Source organism: Cibotium barometz, chromosome 35 (assembly GCF_041138505.1).
Source record: "Cibotium barometz isolate CiBa-2024 chromosome 35, ASM4113850v1, whole genome shotgun sequence".
NCBI classification, from domain to species: domain Eukaryota; kingdom Viridiplantae; phylum Streptophyta; class Polypodiopsida; order Cyatheales; family Cibotiaceae; genus Cibotium; species Cibotium barometz.
Genome location: NC_141080.1, coordinates 46,961,696 through 46,984,760, shown reverse-complemented (window position 1 = coordinate 46,984,760; position 23,065 = coordinate 46,961,696). Strand labels below are relative to the sequence as shown.

The 23,065-nt window shown below is 37.9% G+C and overlaps 1 protein-coding gene across 1 annotated transcript; it reads right to left on the bottom strand.

Moving 5' to 3' along the window:
- Positions 1-1,685: 1,685 nt before the first annotated feature.
- Positions 1,686-9,373, bottom strand: LOC147618529 (laccase-10-like). Its single transcript, XM_086775262.1, has 9 exons — positions 9,236-9,373; positions 9,006-9,157; positions 7,965-8,152; positions 6,895-6,899; positions 6,517-6,703; positions 5,081-5,173; positions 4,395-4,873; positions 2,476-2,839; positions 1,686-1,816 (listed from the first exon to the last, which is right to left on the bottom strand). The coding sequence occupies exons 1-9, from the start codon at positions 9,371-9,373 to the stop codon at positions 1,686-1,688; spliced, it is 1,737 nt and encodes a 578-aa protein (XP_086631388.1).
- Between the last annotated feature and the right edge of the window lie 13,692 nt (positions 9,374-23,065).

Below are 23,065 nucleotides of genomic sequence, written 5' to 3'. Positions count from 1 at the left end.
TGTCAAATCAAGTTTGGTAACTAAAAAATGCAACATGATACCAATAGCTTTAGTCTTTGTTTGATGTTGCGATGCTTTTTGATGACATATATTGACTACTTCTATTCAAATTAGCAAAGAGAAGTGTCATATGGAGGACCATGGTTCTTATGGTTCTCTCATTTTGAATTTTTTTCATCCCCTCAGCAAGTTGATGTGTTACAATAAGCCAATTCTCATGGACATATGCATGTGCATGTGTATAAACATGCACATAGATCCATGCTATTTATGCAAGGGATCAAAATCTATTGCCTAGATTAATTGGAAAAACACACACATGCGTGCGTGCATGCACACAAAAAGGGGTAATCCCTCTTCATCTCTCCATAAAGGCTCCTAGGTGTATGTGTGTCTCCCTCTATAAAGCAAGCAAACCTCTCTCCCTCTATAAAGCAAGCAAACCTCTCTCCCTCTCTACTCGTGTAGCCATAACATTCATTTTCTTATATATACATACATGTATACACACACACACACACATCCACGTATGTGTGTGTGTATGCATGTATATATGTATATACATACATACATACATACATACATACATACATATATATATATATATATGTATGTATGTATGTATGTATGTATGTATGTGTGTGTGTGTGTGTGTGTGTGTGTGTGTGTGAGAGAGAGAGAGAGAGAGAGAGAGAGAGAGAGAGAGAAATTACATGGAGACAAATTGTATAAAAAATCCATTAGATGATAAGTTTACTAATGTTTTAAACTTGAAATAGGAAATCCATATACTCTTTACAAAATAAAAAGAGAGAAAATATAGGATGGTTATAATAAAGGAATTTCTCTAGACTTTTTATTATATTGAGTATTCTTCTAAGTAGGAACTAAATGAAAGTAGAATAAAACATTAATTCATTTCAATTATTAAAAAATCATTAAAAAGTGGTCATTAGATGATTGCACTTACTAAGTTATATTAAATACTAAATGGCGATGCTTCACTCAATTATATAAAAAGTACTATATCATACATATATTCGATTATTGCTTATATATTAATGTAAAATAGATTACACTTAGCTGTAGTTCAAAATACAAAATGGTACCTTTCTTTAAAATTGGATTAATATATTGAGTTAGAACAATTTCCATGTTTATGATTGCCATGTTACTACAAATACTCAAGGAAACTACTTAATATAATATAATTTAACCCCATGCATAGGTTAATATATGGCTATAACCAACTTTGATACTTTTTGTGTAGAAGTCTTATATCGTCATACCCTCTTTCTTACAAAGTAATACAAAGATAAGTTAAAGGCTATAAGTTTTTGTTTCTATTATTTTTTCACAAAGATAAGTTAGTTTTTGTTTCTTTTATTTTTTCACAAAGATAAGTTAAAAGTTATTAGTTTTTGTTTCTTTTAATTTTTCACACTTTCTTAGTCACATAGAGGTAATCTTTAAATGGTGATTGACATTGGATAAATTGCCTTTATAAAAATGTCGGATTTACTAACCCCTAAAAGGACATTTCTATATTTTATTGTTGTACCAAAGTAGTATCAAATCAAGTTTAACAATTACAAAAATGCAATCCCATATATGTAATTGTATAACAATAGCTCTAATATATCCCTTTGATGTTGCACTGTCCTTAACGATTCCTTTCAATTAAATTAGCACTCGGGAAGGTCAGATGGAGAATCAGGCAATGTGCTATTGGTTCCAGATCCATCTTCTACAATGAACGCCATTGACATGCCCCAACTGGTGTGGAGTTCAATGTGGCAATGCAAAAACCAAACTCCTACACAAGATCAAATGAAAGCGGTCAAGTTATGCAATGTTTCAATTTAAACATTTCATGGTCTTGGATCTGTTAATAAATAGGAGCTATGCATGTATGCATATTTGAATCTACTAACATATAAGGTTATGCATGTGTGGATATTTTGATTACTATTTATTCACACATAAGAAAGAACAAAAGTTGTTAAGTAGTATAGAAAGACAATTTAAATCTATGTAGGTCTTAGTATTCATGAACATGTGCATGTGTGTGCACATGCACATAGGTCTAATGTAGGGCACCAGAATTTATTGCGCCTATGCAAAAAGATTAAAATTATGTGTGTGTGTGTGTGTGTTTGTGTGTGTGTGTGTGTGTATAGAGAGAGAGAGAGAGGGGGGGGGGAAGGGAGAGAGGAGAAAGAAGAAGAAAATGAAAATGAATGTTATGGCTACATGCATAGAGAGGGACAAGGGTTTTCTTGCTTTTTAGCGAGATACACACAAACACCTCCTTTGTGGAGAGAGAGAGAGAGAGAGAGAGAGTGAACTACTTTCTACAATATAATTTAAGCTCGGGTAAATATATGTATGTATGTATGTATGTATGTATACATACATACATACATAGGGTCTGTGTATAGAGTCTAGCTAGACGACGATACATGAGAGTCTTACCGGGATTTATTGCTTTGAACCTAATAGCTGCCCATCCTCCAGAGGGGACCGCAACTGTATTTCTGGAATGTGGGTTTTCGAGATTGAAATCTTCCGCATCAACGGAGGCATCATAGTTACCAGAGCCACTGCCCACCACGTAGAAGTTGGTTCCATGGAGGTGCATGGGATGGCTGTGGAAGGCAAGGGCGGCGGCGTTTTGGAACACTATCTGCACACTCGCATTGTAGGCTAGCACCTTCACCTTGGTGCCCAACACTGATGTTGGGATATCCTCGGGGTCAGCACCCGTGTAATCATAAGTATATGGTGGATTATCAGGAAAATCCGTGGTGTACACTCCTTCTATTTGTTCATAGTAAGCCTGCATGGATACATACACACACACACATCCGATTTGTAGTGTAATTTTCTTGGTTGAAACTTAAAAATCTCTGTTGGAATTAGGCACTATCTTTAATTTTAAGGGGTGAGATTTACATGTTTTCGTTATAAATCTTGAAATTAAAGAATTATAGGTCTAAATCTTGGTTAGGTTTTAGCATTGCCTTTAATTTTAAAGGTTGAAAAACCATTTTTTTCAAGCTCTGACACACACACACACATATATATAACACCCATCACTTTGTTGACAAAGAATTAACGTCCTCCTATTTTGCTTTAATTACTATAACTACAATGATTAGCAGCACAATATTAAAGAAGGGAGTCCCTTTAATGATATGATCATGGGCCATTAATCTCATCAACTAGACTTGTAAATAAGAAGGATCCATGAAAATCTCATTGCCTTGAATGTGAGTGGGAAAGACATGCTTGACTTTTATGAAGGGTGTTGTCTCATAATTTATAATCTTCTAGCCTTCTTTCATGTAAGCAATGGGCTTGGGTTGCAATAGTAGCCTAATTCTAATTTTCCCCAGTAGCCTTCTTATTTTCTCCCAACATGTATCCAAAAGAGGACATGTGCTCTCATTAACCAAACTCAAATTTATGATCTTCTTGTTGGACTTTGAGGGCCTTCACATCATATTTATGTAAGCAATGGGCTTGGATGGCAATAGTAGCCTTTTAATTTTCTCCCAACATGTAACCAAAAGAGAGCATGTGCTGAGTGCTCTCCACTTGGATGCCTTTGGAACCAGGTATATTTGTTGGCCCACTTGTTGTCATAGATATGAGAAAATACTGCTATATATGAAGGACCACACCCGAAGACCGCATAGATTTTATCATGATCTTTTTGGATTATTGCGACAACATTTGAAATGTGCCTCACTATAAGAAAAAGCTTTAGGACCCACTTTTTTATCCACTGACCTTTATCACAAGAACATGATGTAGGCATTTAAAAAATAGCAGATAGTTAGCTAGCCTACCATGAAATTTAAAACATCATGACCTTTTTGTAAAGGGTTGCCTTTGTCTTGATATCATGTATATTTACTGTTCCCAAAACAAAGAAAAAGCTTTAAAAAGGATGGTTACAAAGGTCAGCCATACTGTAGGCCAACCTTTGATATTGTATATGTTTTAAGGGTAGCCAAACAAGATTTTGAGAGGCCAAAAGATTAGCATACAGATGAATGATTTTTACCTCAAGGAGAGCCATGAGATTGCCCTTTTAAAGGTAGTGGTCACCCTTATATAGATGGGGTGACCATGAGAGCCCTTAGGCTCGATTTTTGACGGTATTTCACACGTTTTTTTTTCCCCTCTTTGGAACGTTTTCTACATGCCAATTTTTTAAATAAGCATAGAAAAAAAACACTAAATGCATTGATCTCTATGTTTTGTATGCATTTTCTTTTTAAAAAAACTACTCTAAGAGATCTAATTTATCATGAAGGGAAGGCATTTAAAAAAAACTCAAAAAGTAAAGGAAAATACTTCATAAATGCATGATTTTTTTTATAAACCTCAAGGAGAGCCGTGGAGGGTTGTTCGAATGTCACGTTGTTAATGGCGGCGTTGAGGAGGGAGTCAGTGCTGCTCCACGCAAAGTTGAGGGTAAAGAGAAGGTCTTCGTCGATGTCCTCGGGGACCTCAAAGGGTAAGTATCCTGCGGAGAAGGGAAGGCCCTTGAGGCTTTGCGTGAAGTTGGCGACGAAATCCTTGTCGTCGACGTCCGGAAAGCTTGGCGACGTGAGGCTTGTGGTGTTGATGTCATCCGTCGAGGCGGAGTAGTGGAGGATGGCTGTGGCGGCTGCTGTCGTAGGGTAGGGGATGATGGAGGCGTTCGTCGGAGCGAAGACGGAAGCTGCCATTAGATAATCTCCGACAGTCTGATTTGCCGTCATCAGAACAGCAGTGGTTTGTCCCGGCGCTAACACTATTATATCTGTTACTAGTGGCTCCGTATAATCTCCTTCCAACTCCACAACCGTTAGATTATGGCCTGGCCACAAGTGTAAAAAGAAAAAAAATCGTCCTTTATAGTTTAATTTTCTGTTATAATTTTGCCTAGCCTTGAATTTAAAGATTCAAAATTTTGAAGTTTTAGTTATAAAACCGATTACTCTATGCATTTTTCAATAAAACCCCGATTAGGTTTGCACGGTCATCTTTTTTTTCACTGATTTAAAAAAATATTTTTGACACTGGCCTGCCACCCCAAAATATAGGTGTGTGTTCATCGCCGCATTTATCACTCTCAGCAAGTATGTACTCCCCTCTGTCACATTAAATAAGCTCATCCCTGTATATAGCCACAGCAAACATAATAATAATAATCAAAAGTCCATATCTTGAGTGCATATTCCATTTTCTTCCCTACGTGTATTCGAACCTTAGGGCTATAACCCAAAAGCCTAAATATATCTCTTCTCTACTATAAATATAAAAGTATTAAATTATTCTCGACCAAATCTTTGAAAATTTGATCATATGCATAATGCAAGTGCAGATATCTCATGTACTTCGTGCTACTGTGTCTTCTTAACTCAGTTAAAATGAGTATTTGGATTATTTTATAGATTCTCAATTAACATTTTCCTTTTATAAGTTTATGGAGGACCTTATAAAATGGCCCAAAAGGCAAAATATATCTCTTCTTTAAAAATAAAATTGTAAAAATTCGACCAAATCTTCTAAAATTTGATCGTGAATGCAAGTACAGTTGATGCACTTCGTGCAACTTTGTCCTCTCTTAACTCACTCAAAATGAGTGATTTTGGATTATTTTGTAGATTCTCAATTACAAAATAGCATATTGGAGAACCTTACAAAATAGCACATTGGAGAACCTTACAAAATAGCACATTGGAGCTCTCATCAAACTCGAAAACTCGACACTAGCATATGTATTCAAGAGGGGGCATTCGCACAATCCAATAGTTAGGAGACGATGAAGGATCATGCCCTAAAATCTTTTCTTCAAGCATGCATGTAAGTGTGTGTGCGCGCGCGCATGCATATGCATATGTGCCCCCCTTGTATGTGCATGCATGTGTGTGTACATGCATGATTTTTGGGGTGTGTGTGCGTGTGTGTGTGAGTGTGTATACATTGTTGCATGTGCCCATGCATTCTTGCATATGCATGCATGTGTGTGTGTGTGTGTGTGTGTGTGTGTGTGCATATGCATGCTTTTGTGCATGTGTGTGCTGGGGTGTGTGTGTGTGTGCACATCAACAACTAAACCCTACTAGATACCATTTGAGTGTAGACAACATGCTCATGTTCATACTCATGTAGAGTACTAGTGTAGTCTTTGCTGAACTAGAAAAAGCACACACCTCTAAGAAATTAATACATTTTCTATTTTCTATTATCTAGAATATTTCTAGTCTTCATCAAGGGTAAAGTAGATATACTTTTTGTTTGAAATGCTAAATCCTAGTTTTATTGAGGACCAATAATGTGAATTGCTCATAATCATCCCATTAAATAAGTGGACATAGTATTGACAACTAAATCAAGAAGAAATCACAAATGCTATATTAATCCTAAATTTGGAATGCATAACAAAGAATATAAACATACAACCCCTAGTATAAAGCTTGTCTTTAATAAATCACAAATGATTGTAAATTTTATTACCTTCTGAAGAGCAGTCATATAAATATCCAGGTTGCCCATTGATTGTCCTTGCATCGGATAAATTAAATCCACTTGAGAGTCCTTCTTCAACCATTGTTTCTATGTCCTCAATCCACCATTCACCTAAAATACACTTTAGTGACCATTCAGTTACCATTTTTGTACATAAAAAAGGATAGAATGCTTTCTTATAGTAAGTGCAAATTCTCCCCATTGATGGTTACCTTTCTTGTTTTGAGACACCTACAAGGCTTTTTTTAAATGAGATATTAATAACTATATAATTTCATATGTGGTTTCTACTTATAACTTGTCTTATTAAAATCATGAAGATATCTTTGACATCATGAATGTGATAGGTTATTAAGACATAGGTACATGCTCTATTTACATCCTTTATGTGTAAAAGGGTGGGAAATAGCGATCATCCACATAACTTCATATTATATTGGACTTCCATTCTTCTTTATATAAATTCACCTCTCTCTCTCTCTCTCTCTCTCTCTCTCTCTCTCTCTCTCTCTCTCTCTCTCTCTCTCTCCACACACACACACACACACACACATAAAGCCTTTGTGTGTGTGTGTGTGTACACGTGTGCACCTTAGACTGATATGATTTTGACACCTTAAGGGCATTAATACAAAAAATGTATCATATTATAACTCCACAAGAGGGTGTTTCTAAATTACGTTTATGTATATCCTTAAGATTTATAAGAGGTGCATCATTAATAATCTACCATTGTTTTGGACTATTATTGGGGGAATTCAATATTCACCTTAAGAGCATCATATACACATTAAAAAATTGGTGTATATTCATCAAAAGCATGTATTCATACCTATCTTTTTACTACCCTTCACACATAAGTGGTGTAGGAAGTTTTTTTGGAGTGAGGTGGTGTTGCTGCCTAGGGCTCACCATGTGGAGACATTATGGATGGGTGGAATGAGCAAAGGGCCTCTTAATAAAGGAGCTTGCTACTATGAGAAGGAGGGGATTGTAGTAAAAGCATGTGGTGTATATGTAGAGAGAAAATCTAGAAACCTTAGGTGAATCCATAAGGATATTTATCATTATTTTTTTCTTTTTATTGATTGATTGAGAGAGAGAGAGAGAGAGAGAGAGAGAGAGAGAGAGAGAGAGAGAGAGAGGATTAAACTAAAGAATGAAGGTTAAAGTGTTTATTTGTTTATTAAAGCAAAATGAAATAGAGCAAATAGATATATGGAGCTACTACAAAGAATATAAGTCAACAAAGGATACATGCATGTGCAAGGGTAAACTTTATTAACAACAATGCAAGTCTGTGAATAGACCTAATAAAAGAATATAGATTCATGGTTTGTCTACTTGATATGGGTAGCATGATTTTGTGAGAGTACCTAGTAGGATGGGTTCTAATGGAACTACATGTGGAGGATACGGGCATTTTAGGCTGGTGCTAGGACTTATTATAAAGGCTCCATATACCGTAGCTCGTAGCCAGCTTATGTGAGCATGCCAAAAGAGTGTCCCCCTTTGATCAGTAACTGTGAAATTGTAGACATAAGTGTTTCCAGTTTGAATGGGGCATTGTGTAATATATGCAGGCCCATCTGCCCATGCAGTTAGTAGTTGTCGAACTCCATGCCTAAAAGAAACAAAACACTGTTAATGACCGACAAAATTCTTAATATTTTTGATAGTAATAGTCACCTATTTCCTTTTATAGTGCCAAGTCGTTTCTATGGAGAAAAAGTGTGTTGAAGTCTTGTAATTTAAAAATAAAGGATTTGTAATCATGTGAATATTTAAGGTGTAGGTCTAAGGTTTATGCTTCACTTTACATGTATAATACATCATCTTAAAGTTCCTTGAGAGTGGAATTCTTCTTTGATTTGCATTCATAAGTAATTTTGATGTTTCACCACACATGTGAAGTGACAGTATGGTTACAGTAGGGTATATTTGGTCAAATACTGAAGTGATCTTATATTCTAGAGAAAAGAGCGGTTCATGATCCTATAGAATATTCTAAATACATTGAAAGAGGATTTATTTATTTTTGGATCTTTTGTGCTCGTGTGCGTGTGTGCCTTCATGCCGTGGTCAAATGCTGAAGTACGTCTATCTTATATTCTAGAGAAAAGAGAGCGGTTCATGATCCTATAGAATATTCTAAATACATTGAAAGAGGATTTATTTATTTTTGGATCTTTTGTGCTCGTGTGCCTGTGTGCCTTCGTGCCGTTGTCAAGAGCCAGCAGGTTTTGAACCCACCACCTTTTGCATGGGACTTCAACACCTTACCTTTTGCATGGGACTTCAACACCTTACCGCTAGGCTGTGTCTCCATTGGCCATTGAAAGAGGATTTTGAAGGAAGTTGAGGTGAGAATGGAGGAAGTTTACCAAAACTGAACAGATAATAGATCATTAGTGGCCTCAGGGGGGGGGGAAAAAAACACACCCCACAGGAAGGTTACCAAAAGGCAGGGTGCAAACCAGTGAATAGTGAGGTTATAGGATACTGAGTTGGTGACGCTCACAGTGACAACGTCGCCTTCTCTTACATGGATGGTTGGGCCCGGAAATTCTCCGTTGATTGTAACGATGGACTTGGTCTCGCAAAGCCTGGTCACATTTGCATACTCCACCTAACAACAAGAGTCATGGAAATGAGTAGCTCTAATAATTCACACTTCCACAGTGTGATTAGAACTTGCATTACTTACATTCCACTCGAAATAGTGGCTCGTGGTGGAAGCCAGGCAGCAACCCCCCGTAAACAGCATGAAGAAAATAAGCTGTAGGGTATTGTGAGCACAGGCCATGAAGAAAATAAGCTGTAGGGTATTGTGAGCACAGGCCATGGCACCCTAACAAACAAGCTGGCTTGAAGCGCCCTTTTTCTATAATCAGCACCTTGCAGCTCAAACCATGGGGCAATTGTTTCTATAGCCACCGACTACTACCACTTCCTGTGTTTAAATGACCACCTCTTATAGAGACATGGCCATCATACTAGGTGGAATTATGGAACACCCCATGGACCCATCCACGTGCACTTTGTATACTGCCTTACATTGAGCACGTGGCAATTAGAGCAACGAAATTACTCTTGGCCCTCCACATGCTCCTTAGTTATTGGCCAAACCCTCCTCTTCCACTCGATGTGCCCATTCGCCACCCACCTTCCTTTCCTTACGTTACCATTCTTAATCCATCCCAAAACCAACCCTTCCCAGATGCTTTGTCTTGAAATACCTATAACTAACAATCCTCTTCACATATCTTTTCCCCTCATGCCTCTTGCAATTCCTCTTGTATTGAATTTTTGAAAAACAATACAATATAGTTGTCTATAAGAAATAATGTCCTCCATCAATTTAATTTTGAATTATCTTAACAGTAACATCTTGAAGAACTCCATCTCACCCTTGGTATTTCCCTAGCACGTGCAAAAAATGAGCTATTTTGTCTTTCTAAGTCATAGCACTTGTGGGATCTTTGACTTTATGAGCTTGTGATCGTAGTATAGGGAGGAATCATTTATCTTGCCATGGACTCAAGATCCTAGCAAGAAGTAAACTCTATGTATGTATAACCCCAATGTGTGTCTTCCTAGTGTAGACATGGCCATCAAGGTGGATGTTGGATAGCATCTCTAATTGAGCATGGACTCAAGATCCTAGCAAGAAGTAAACTCTATGTATGTATAACCCCAATGGACTCAAGATCCTAGCAAGAAGTAAACTCTATGTATGTATAACCCCAATGTGTGTCTTCCTAGTGTAGACATGGCCAGCAAGGTGGATGTTGGATAGCATCTCTAATTGAGCATGGCAATAATAAGAGGTAGCAAAATTATCCTTTGTTTCCTCATGCATATTAGTCAAACGTCAAACCCACCTCTTCAAGTTAGTGTGCTCACACTACCAACTTTCCTTAGTTACCATACTTAAACCATCCCAAAACAAACATGTCCTCTCCACTTTTTTTTTCTACCCTTGTAGATTGCATTTTGCAATTCCCCATGTTGGAAAACAACATAATTGTCTATAAAGAAAATGCCCACTGAAGATACCCATCAATTTAATCATGAAAATCTTCCATCTTGAAGACCTCAGACATTCCTTTTTTCTTACCCAAAAATAAAGTTATTTTATCTTTTCAAGTAGGCATAAATTTGAACAATGACCAGCCAGATGGTAGAGTCTATATCCCTTGCTTTCTGAATTGTATCCCACAAATATGCATTTAATTGCCTTATCATCAAGCTTAATGCGTTGTTGCTCAGGCACAAGAGCATAAGAAAGACAACCAGAAACACGCAAATGAGCCACAAAAGGCTTCCTGCCATGCCAAGCTTCATAAGGAGTTTTAGACTGCAAGGCCTTGGTAGGGCATTTGTTCAACACATAGTTTGCGCACATAGTTGTCTATAACCAAAACCCATGAGGTAAATCTTGTGCTTTCACCGTACATCGTGCCATCTCCATGAGAGACCGGTTCTTCCTCTTAGCCACACCATTTTGCTGAGGTGTGTATGGCACTATACATTGATGTCTTATGCCTTTTTCAGCCATATATGCATGAAATTCCTTGGACATATACTCCCCTCTCTCTCGATCTGAATGAAGGGTGCCAACTTTACATTCACATGCATTTTTCAGCCATGGATACAAAGTGTCTAAAGCACATAAAAACCTCAGAGTTCTACTTTAATGGATACAACCAGCTATCTGGAGTAATCATCAATAAAAGTGACGAAGTAGAGATATCCCCCAATAGATGGTGTCCTCATAGGACCACATACATCACTATATATAAGCTGTATTTTCTTAACAACTCTCACAGCTCCATCCTTTGGAAATGATACCTGATGATTTTACCACCCCTCACATACATGTTTAGCAGGGGTCTCAAGAGTTGGCAACTCAGACACCATGTTATGCCTTTAAAGGCGTAACAAACTGCCATAATTTAGATGGCCAAATCGTGCATGCCATAATTTTGCATCACTCATAGCACGAGTTGTAGAGACTGAGCAAGCATCATGCTGCAACTTCTCAAATACATCCATCTTGTATAGGCCATGAAACAAGGTACTTGAGACAATGATAGAATAACCATCATTTCTATCCTGAACTGTACATCTGTCATCCACAAATTTCACCATCAAGCCTGACAAGGCTAAGGGTGATGAAACTGACATCAAGTTCTTCTTAATGCTTAGCACATATAAAACTCTGAAAAGAGTAAATGCGCCCCCATTTGCAGCAGCGAGCATAACTCTACCAACTCCTCGAGATATGAGGAACCATTTGCACATGTGACAGTTCTTGCACTTGGGATAGATTCCAGAGATGAGAATAATTTTTTTGTGAAGTAATGTACTTACTAGCACCACTGTCAAAGTACCAAGCATCCGATTCTGCCCCACTGACATGCATACATCATGAACAAAGGGTTCATAACTGCAATGTATAGTCCATGCCCAATTATCTTGAGCAAAACTTGCAGATTCTTTCTTCTCTCTGCACTTGGTGCAGATGCATCAGCCACAACCATGCTCGATTCTTTCTTTTTCTCCTCCTCTAGCCTTTTTTTACACTCATTTATGTGGTGCCCTGGCTTCTTGCACAATAGTGACACTTGCCCTTCTTTTTAGGCTTATCACCTTCTTTCTCTGCATCCTTACCTGAGGATTCTGATTTTGGCTTATACCCACCATGCGAAGAAGCTTTACCTTTTTCTTTCTGACTGGCAACAAAAGCTTGGTCATCACCAACTCGCATAACAGATCTGTTTTGCCTAGATTGCTCTTCTTACAAGATATTGAAACCAGCTCATCAAATGTAAGGGCATTTAGATTTACCTTCATCATAAGCTAAGGGTAGAGGCAAAACTCTGATAAGAATCTAGCAATGCATTAAGAAGCACCAATGTACTATCATGATATATCTCATCCACACTAGCAAGCTGCTCCTTAAAATCTTGATCTTGGTTAAGAAACTGTGGGCACCAATGTACTATCATGATATATCTCATCCACACTAACAAGCTGCTCCTTAAAATCTTGATCTTGGTCAAGAAGCTGTCCATTGAGTCTCCCTCATTCATGTGCTCAGATTCCAACTGTTTGCGTAGATATGTAACACGTGCTTAATTGCCCACCTAGTATAATGCAGCAAGTGCATCCCATGCCTGTTTTGAAGTCTTACATGATCGAATATGAGGAATAATGCTTCGCTTCACAGAAAGTGCAAGCAATGCATGTGCATGTGCATCTCTTCCATCCCATGTCGTTTGAGCAGCAGTGGGAGAGGTACTGGTGGTGCATGTGGAGGAGCCACATCTATATTAGATTCTACTTGAGATGTACCTGTAGCACCTGGTTGCACTGGTAGTTGTGAAACACGACGAGTTTCACTACCACTGACCACATTCCAAAGGCCTTATCAACCAGTACATGCCTCATCATATAGGACCACAATGGGTAGTTAGTCCCATAAGGTTTGTCCTCAGCAGCAGACAACATATTGAATACATCACTACTGCCAGCCATGACTGTCTACCAAATGCAAAATCTTTCAACACACTACAAGTACTCACTATTCATTAAATGCAACCCTGGATGGCTGTCAACTAACTGAATCACCTACAAAGTGTATGAAAAATAACACAAAGTAGATAATACATTGTTACTAGTGAAAGTATGATGGTCGATGTTGTTGAAGACACTGTAGATGCTCCTGCACACCAAATCTTTGCACAAGCAAAATGACACCTCTCTAGAACATCCACAGAAACCTTGCGGTGCCCAAAATGCACCCGAATCATGCCGCGGACCCCCAAAATTTTGTACACACCACAGTATATACCTTCTTCTCCTAAGAGGGTATCTCAATCGAAGACAAAAACGAATAGGGTCATGAGGAGGGAGGCAAACTACTAGATCAAGTTTCAAGAAGCTAGCCCTTATACCAATTGTTGGAATTAGGGTTAGGGCTGTAACAATGCACACACATAAGATAGAGAATCTTGAGAGCACACAAACTCACTAGATTAGACAAATAAAAAATGTGTGCCAGATACAAAAAAAATTACACACCCCAAAATGAGTAGATAAGAGGGTGTACATATGCACGAGGGAAAAAACCTCCTAGTAAGGGAAAAAGTGCCCTGGTGGTCCTAAGTGTGTTCACACACATCACTACCATATAATGCTACAATTAAAACTATTAGTACTGTTGAAACTTGTGATATACATGTAGGTATACTATAGTTGGAAGGATGTAGGTAACTCTATAAGCTCTAAGAAATGGATAGGATGGACTTTATACTGTTTCTTGCCAAGCCACTTCTTCTTTCTTATTTGGAGACACCCTAGTATTGTCTTTCTAAAAATTTACAACACACTAGAAAACCTTAGGACTCAAGCACTCATTCTTGTGCTTCCGCCACCAAAATCCCATTTGAAATTTGCTTCCTTAACATGGTGTTTCTTCATATTCCTGGGTTGAATACAAGGATCTTTTGCGACTTTGTCGTCACTAATTTCTCTTTTATTACTTCTATTGGTAATCATGTGTAATGCTGCTCTTTTTGTAGCTAACTTATCATTACTGTGCAATTCTTTGACATGACCTAGAGACTTCTTCAAATTCTCCACAATCACTGTCTCAATACCATATGATTCAGAAGTTTAGTCACATCCACAACATGTTTCATTATCAGATGCTGCAAAATCCTTCCCAAACTTTCAGCCTTTATACTCAAGTCAAGGTTGCTTGGCACACTTGCTTCAAATGTTTCACCATAGATAATGCCAAGTACTACCTATTCCTTTGTTGAGAGCATGATGGTTATATAGAGAAGGATTCCTCTACACGTGCCTCAACATTGTTGCGTTGTGGGGCTGAACTATTGATTTTGATTAGTAATGTCATGAGATTCCACTAATTGAAGTAGAGAGATCCATCCTATAAAAACTTGAATTTCGTTGTGAATTCATAGTCTTTCTTGGCATCATATGAAATTTACTTGTAAAGGATGCAACAGTTCATAAAATAGTTCTAGACGTATAGGTAGCATGCATACTACAATGGATTTAGAGTACATATAATCACTTAAACTACATATTAATATGTATGATTTACTTGATGGATCTAGATTTAATATATTCACGCAAGTAGGCGGATAAAACTATGAAATTTATAATGTATCTAGAAAACGTGCTGCACCTTCTTTTGTGGGGAAAGGATGTACACAATTGATAGAGTGTATTGGATAGTTGAGAGGGAGAGAGAGAGAGAGAGAGCAAGTAGGAGCTTGCTATTGTTACTGATGTCAAGACAAAAAGAGGGAGAGCATAGGTAAATCATAGACCTTTATGTGTGTTTGTGTGTGTGTGTGTGTGTGTGTGTGTGTGTGTGTGAGAGAGAGAGAGAGAGAGAGAGAGAGAGAGAGAGAGAAAGAGAGAGAGAGAGAGAAGATTGCGATTCTCATACTGATTTCTCAGTATGATCCAAGCCTCCATAGCCTTGTTAGTATGTTGAATTAGAGTGAGAACGGAATCACTTACGCTGGTGACGATGGCACAAAGTGCGCCAGCATTGTGCCTTCTCCATGCCTGAAGAAGTGTAGCATATGGCAGAAGCATGTTTGCAAGGTTGTTGGGGTCGAGACTTTCCACTGGTTCTGCATCCATTCCTAGAATAATTTCTAGGAGCTCATAACAGTCTAGAATAGCATTGATTTTAAATTTCCAAAGATTATAGTTTGTCCCATCAAGCTTTCCTTTTGTGAAGGCATAGTGTAGTAGCATCAGCAAACAGCAGAGGTAGAAGCCATCACTCCTAGGGTTCTATGCAAAGAAATACTAAACTTTATGCACTATTCTTGCTAAGACATACCATATAAGAATATGGCACAACGGAAAGAGATAGCAAGACAAAGCACAATAGACAATGCAATAGATCCACAATGGAGAGAATTTAAAATTATGATTATACCAAATAGGTACAAGTGATAGTGCTGTCCACCCATGCGCTCTCAAGTAGAGCTTAGATGGTGATCTAGACAAACTTTGGATGGAGTATGTATGAAGTGTAGAAGGAGGTGGATACTCACAAGAATTGAATGCCTTAGCTCATGGCAACCATGTCCATATATAGTACTGTAGGCGGTGTGGTAGATGCGTATACAACGAGGGCGATTACACTGCATAGACACGGTCACCGCCCGAGTATTAAGAACGTGGCCCACTGACCACCGACCACTGCCCACTAATGATGGACCTAGTATCCGAGGGAATATTCCTCATACCGTCGCCCAGCTAACGCTCATACCTTGAAACCCAGCTAACGCTCGTATCCTTGACTATCTCCTAACCATCATCATCACAATAATGACCCCATTGGCGTCTAAGTTGGGGTTCCCACTAAAGACATGCACCATGGCTACTCTCTCATAATGGGGACCTAACAAATGTGCATTATACATCAAAGTGAGATACATGTTGAGAGACGGGCATTGAGTGTATACTAACAACGATGGCATGAGGAAGAGCAAGATTTTCCATAGCCTCTCGAGCACTAAGAGACTTGAAAAATGCACACTAGGTGCTACTTGACTTTGTGAGAACATCGTCTGATGGTGACCAAACTTTGCAAGCATGTGTGAAGGGAATCCCACACATACTTGCAAATTTTGGTCACCATCAAACCATGTTTGGGTATGATGGCATGGGAAGAGTGGGATTTTCCATAGCCTCTCAAGCACTGCTAAGAGACTTGAAAATTGCACATAGGGCACTGCTTGATATACCAAGCATCGTCCGATGGTGACCAAACTTTGTGATCATGTGGGGGTTTCACATGCTTGTAAAGTTTGATGTTTGGGTACAATGGCATGGGTAAGAGTTGACTTTGCGAATATCATCCGATGGTGACTAAACTTTGCGAGTATGTGGGGAGGGTCCCCCCCACATGATCGCAAAGTTTTATCACCATCGGACAATGTTTGGGTATGATATGGCATGGGCTTTGCATGGGGAAGAATGAAATTTTTAAACAAACAATATGATAACCAAAGTGCAAAAAAAAAATCCATAAACCATGAACATCACTGATCCTTAATAAAGACATAATTCATAAAATATAAACATCAACTAAGTACGTTAAAATGTGAGCTAACCCAACTACTCTAGGTTTAGCCATTGTCTCAATAGATCAAAGTACAATGTAAATGAGCTACCCCATCTAGTTTGAGGTTGGTCACTGCCACTAAATCTAAGTACAACATAAGTGAGCTAACCCAGGTAGTTTGAGTTTAGTCAATATCAATGGACATCCAATCATTATCATCATCTTTGATTGGTGATCGACGTACATGTTGAGGATTCTATGCACGACGTTGAGAAGGCTATGCCGACTACCTATGGGGGCCTACGAGGGTCATTAAATATTTACATGGAGGTCTACCTCAAAGTCAGGATCGTAAGCTAGTGCTGGTGTACTCTGAAAGATCCTTGGCCCCTCTGTGTAACGAATTCGGGGGTGCTAGCAACGGAAGTAGCACTTCTTGCGCAGGGCAGATCCTCTCACTCGGGGCCTCGTCCACCACGGATATCTAGACAAGAGACTAATCCCTCGGTTCTTCCAAAACAAACCCGGAAAAACTTCCCTCCCCCAGAAAGCATGGGTGATGCCTCCAGGATATTTTTACTCTAACGTAGGCAAGAGCCTTAACTAACCAAACTGATCTGACGGAACCCGTAAGTCACATGGTCAGATCAAGGAAGAAACTTGCACTTGGATCATAGAGACCAACGCTTTTTTCCTCATCAAGAGGCACAGCCGTTGATTCTTTTCTATAGAACAAGACTATTCGGGATTTACTTCATCTATCGTACCATAACAGAATTGAGTCTCATTTTAGGGATCCATCAGTCCAGCCTAACCCCATCCAAGTCCCATGGGTTAGCCAACCGCCCAACCACTGTAGTGATAGGATCCATTTAGGAATTTGGTTATGTTTTGCACCAGGTACCAGGGAAAAGAGTTCTCAGGCCCCCTAGCCGACGCTTCATGCAAACTTCAAGATAGTCACACCACTTACACACCCAATATGAAATTGCCTGTTTCACAAATTCAGCTATCTTTAAAACAATCTTTTAATGAAACCATAGTATCACTAATCATAATCCTCCAAAATATCCGGTTGAATTCTAATTTCCAATCATTCTTTCATCGGTGTACCTATGGCATCATTGGCAACCAGAACGCTCACCACCTGTTCACTCAGGGGCCCTTTCAATAGTTCCTAGCTCATAGTACCTGGCAATATAATCACATAAGAAAATCCAGATGGACTCTCCGTTGAAGATCAGCAAGATCAACCAACATATCCATATAAAAGAGCCATGGACTCATTCGTTGAGGACCAACAAGGACAATCAACCAGATCCATGCCCGAGTTCAGAAAACAACTCTAACACCTTGTTCCATTTTCTTCCTCGACGTACGCGTGGGTATCTTCGGCTACCCAGAGCCCAAGCACCGTATGGTCAGCACCCTCTAGGATCCTTCACATGTCACCTAGCACTTTACTCATAGGCCGCTTCCTTGGTCCTCCGTTGACTGTCCGTCAGCTGTTGCAACTTTCAATTAGGTCTCCACCACCTCGTTCACAAGATGGTCAAAATGCTTCCCCAGCATTCTTGACATAAAGCAGTCATTTAAAAATAGGTCATAAATACAGTTTCTAACGAACTCTCATCTTTCCACAATGTTACATCATTTCTCGTTATTCCACATTCTTCTACATCAATTCACATTGCTTAATCCACATCCAATCATATGTATTCCCATCGTCCTTCATCCATTCTCATCTAGTCACATCATATTACATCACATCTCATCCATTCATCTACCCATATCCATATCACATCACATCACATCCATTCACATCGCATCTCATTCATTCACATATATCCCGATTCACATCACATCACATCACATGTCATCCATTCACATCTCATTGCATCCATTCACATCCATCACATTCATTACATCCACATCACATCACATCCATCCCATCCACATTACATCACGTCCACATCTCATTCTCATCCATTTACATCACATCACATCCTTTCACATATCATCCCATCTCAATCTCATCTCATCACATTCACATCCACATCCATTTACATCACATCACATCCCATCCACATCCATATCAATTTACATCACATCACATCCCATCCACATCTCTTCACATCCATATCCACATCCATTTACATCACATCACATCCCATCCACATCTCATCACATCCACATCCATTTACATCACATCACATCCTTTCACATATCATCCCATCTCAATCTCATCTCATCACATTCACATCCACATCCATTTACATCACATCACATCCCATCCACATCTTTTCACATCCACATCAATTTACACATCCACATCCACATCCACATCAATTTACATCCCATTCACATCCACATCCACATCCACATCCACATCAATTTACATCCCATCCACATCTCTTCACATCCACATCCACATCCATTTACATCACATTCACATCTTATCACATCCACTCACATCCTATCACATTGCATTCACATCTTATCACATCGTATTCACATCTATTCACATTTAGTAGCTTTTTCTACTTCGATACCAATGAGACAGTTTCTAAATTTTTGTCAATTACTTGGCCTAGTTAAAGGTACTTTTTCTCGATGGATATTTTCATATTCTTTCTCAAATTTCTCAAGTGAAATATATTCAATATTCTTATTTTGAGTAAAATATGCATGGGATTTACAAAAATCAATTCTACCCATATTTTCCAATAATGCTCAAAATTTCCCTTTTGTAAATACTCATAATTTGAATTATGCTAAAAATTTCTCTTTTTCTATTTAATTTCTTGGATCTCAAATATCATGGTAATTCCTCTTTTATCATAAAATCAATTTATTTAAAATTTCTCTTAACTTTAATAAAATATCCATTATTTCAATTATGCCAAGAATTCCACTTTTACCATTTAAATGATTGAATTCCAATGTCATGGGAATTCCTCTTTTATCATTTAAATTTTCTCGTGCATAAAATAAATTTATCTAAATTTTCTCTTTAAATAAAAATATTCATTATTTTAATATACCAAAATTTCTCTTTTTCCATTTAATTACATGAATCTCCATTATCATGGGAATTCCTCTTTTTGCATAAAATAAAATTACCAAAAATTCTCTTTTTCTTAATTAATTATTTATGCATAAATACTAAAAATTAGTTTTCCAAGAATGTGATGAAAATCATTCTTTTAGAATAGGATGACCAATCCTAGAATATGGTAGGAAGTCCTCTTTTCACTTTATGCATAAAAATGAGTTATGTATTAATTTCTAAAAATTTTGCCATATCTTCGCTCTGCTATTACTGATAATTTTTAATATTTCTAGAAAGAATAAGACTTTGTAATACAATTTTGATAGAATAACTATCCTTAGACTTAAATATAATTTATGGAATTAAATCATAAGTTTACCATAATTTTATTAGCATTAAAAAAACCATTTTCTTATAGGAATGACTATTCTTTTGGGAGAGAGAGATATATACATAAAAAGCATTCTAATTAAGCTTAAAGATTAACTTTTTTATGATTAATCAATCATTAAAACTCTTAGAGAAAGCTTGATTTGCATTAAAATCAACTAAATAGAAACTTCTCAAGCTTGAGAAGGGTTAAGTGAAATCATTGAGAATATTAAATGAAAACCATCAAATTACTTCTTTCCTCTAGATTTGGCTTGTTTCTTTATCTTAGAAGGAAGCCCCCAACCAATCAATTGGTTTAGTATGTTGAGAAGAAAGCTCCAAGGATTGTTGAAGAGAGAGAGAAGCTCCAAGCTCTCCAAAAGTAGAGGATTTTTAAGAGATAATAGAAAATATCATTATTTTAATGTGATACTGGCATGGTATAGTTCACAGATGAGAATACAAAAGAATGAGGGTCTATTTATAGGTGAGGGAGGCCACTAACTAAGTCCAACTAAGTTCTATAATTTTCCAGCTTCGTTTTGGTTGAATTTGGACAAGATTTGGACCAGTTTAGCTCCCATTTTGATCCAGTTTGATCCAAGAGAGAGGAGAGATAAAAATATCACAATTTTTTTGAATTAAAAAACCTTCCCACACATGTGAAGGAGGCGCCTACCTCAAAGGTCTCCCCCTCCTTACCAAGGTGTCAAAAAGTCATCATTTCTCTAAAATATCTCATTTTTTTAGTAATATCTCTTAATTTTTAACTAATAAACCTTGTACTTAGTCAACTCTTCATCTTATGTGAAATTTACTCATTTTTGGGTATTTTATTTTATTCTTTGGATTTATCTCATCCCAACACTTGGATTAATCCTATTGGCCCATAGGAACCTTAATTGGACCATAATCTAATTTTTTTTTAATCTAGACCCTTAGGCAAAGGTCCCTTATATCATTTTTAATTGATTCCTAATGCACATTGGAAAGTTCATTTTGAACTTCTGTTTCAGGGGAAACCATTTTAGACACTAGGATGATTTTTATATCTAAAGATATCTCAATTTTGGATTACCTCTCTGTAGATATTTTCTTTCTCTAGGCCAAAATAGGGAAAAACAAGATCTTTCTTCTATTTCAGAGAGGGGAATAATTACAAGAAAATAAGGGGAGGTTCTTACACCTTTACACCTCAAAAGCTGGAGGGAGGAATCTTACATACTCAGGAGCTCACAAGTCCCATAAGCTACCTACAACCCTCTCCGTCTCTCAACATCATGCTACTGCAAGACGTCTCTGTCTATAAACCTAGCAATGGCATGTGTCTACCACTCTGCCACATGCTCGTGTGCTATGAGCCAGGTCTCCTAAAGTACTCTCTGGTATCCATCGATCTCATGTGCACTCCACTCAATCTCTAGAGGTACCTTAGGCTCCTGAACTCTGTCGTCGGTCATTGGTAGCATCAACTCCTAAGTCACTAGAGCTTATGTAAAATCTAGAGGCCTGCTAGTCCTAGCATCGACTTGAGCAAAGCCTAGGTGAAGATTGTCAATGCTGAGGACTCTGTATGTGGCCAAGTTTACTCATTCTTGGCAAGAGGGACATGCCGAGAAATGTACTAGCTTTTGGGTGATGTAGGACAAATGGAAAAAATGTCCACATCCTAGAGCATATCTACTGGTACTATCGATGTCCTCGAGGCATAGAGCATTGTTAGCAAAATAAGCCCAACTTGTGGAGTCCCTGGCCTTTTTAATTATCTTGCATAAGATATCTTTTAGCCTAAGATCAAATATGTAATCCACCACCAAATGCCATAAGCAGTGATGTCATCCTAGCAATGTATCCAGTCATATTGAGTGTACCTCTCATGGCCATATAAGCACTATGTACAAGATCATTTGGCAATGCAATCATATCCTTTTTATCATGAATACCTCCCTTGTATTCCCACCTTAAATTTCAACATGGTATCAAGAGCATAGGTCATTTTTTAAAACCTTTAGCATTCAATTTTTGGTATCAAGAGCATAGGCCATTTTTTTAAACCTTTAGCATTCAATTTTTGGACCCTTTTATCCATAGCCTCTGTTGTAGTAGTAAGCTAACTCTACCAGCTCAATAAACTAATGATAATGCTCTATCCAACCTAGCACCTGCCTTATCCCACCTTATAGTCTGTACTATTGTGCATACAGCCATCTACTCACCAACGCAATAAGAAGCACCCCTTTGCTATTATCCACGCTGTGCTTGGTCACAGTTGGTTATCAATGCTACTACCCAAAACAACACAATAGGTGCTAAGCAGATCCAACTACCATTGTTGCTGCATAGCTATAGTTCGCCTATTGAGGGATGAGAATTGGTTTCCTAGAGCACACCCATCATCATACTCTGCCTTCAGCACATCACCGTTGCTACTCTTCACCTCTTGCATAGCGCTAATATAACTACCTACTACAACAGCGTGGCTACCTATGTACACAAGCCCGTGCTTAGTACTCACCAACAAAAGTGACACTTGGTGGTGAAGAGAAGTCTATCCCATAGGTACATAGCACAAAGAAGGTGATAGATTCAAGATTAGAGATTCTACAGAATCAAAACCAATCAAAAATTCCCTCTATTTGGTAAGAGTCAAAGCCAATCACTACACAAATTTGGGGCTTTTCTTATTTTGGGGAAATTTTTGTGAGCAAAATTTTGGGGATTTTCATTATATTTGGGCCTTTTTTAAATTGGGCATTATGTGTAACATTTCATGTCAATTGGGATTAATAAGCTTAATTTCAAGCTCCATTTATAGCCAATTTCTTTCCTTCTTTAATCCTATCTATTTTCATTTTCTTAATCATGGAATCACCAATTATTATCTCATCTTCTAAGTTCCTTGTGCAATCTCCCCCGCCAACTTTTGATTGGTGTTACATGCCATGTCATCATCGATTCGGGGACTTCTTGAATAACCAAAATTTTCC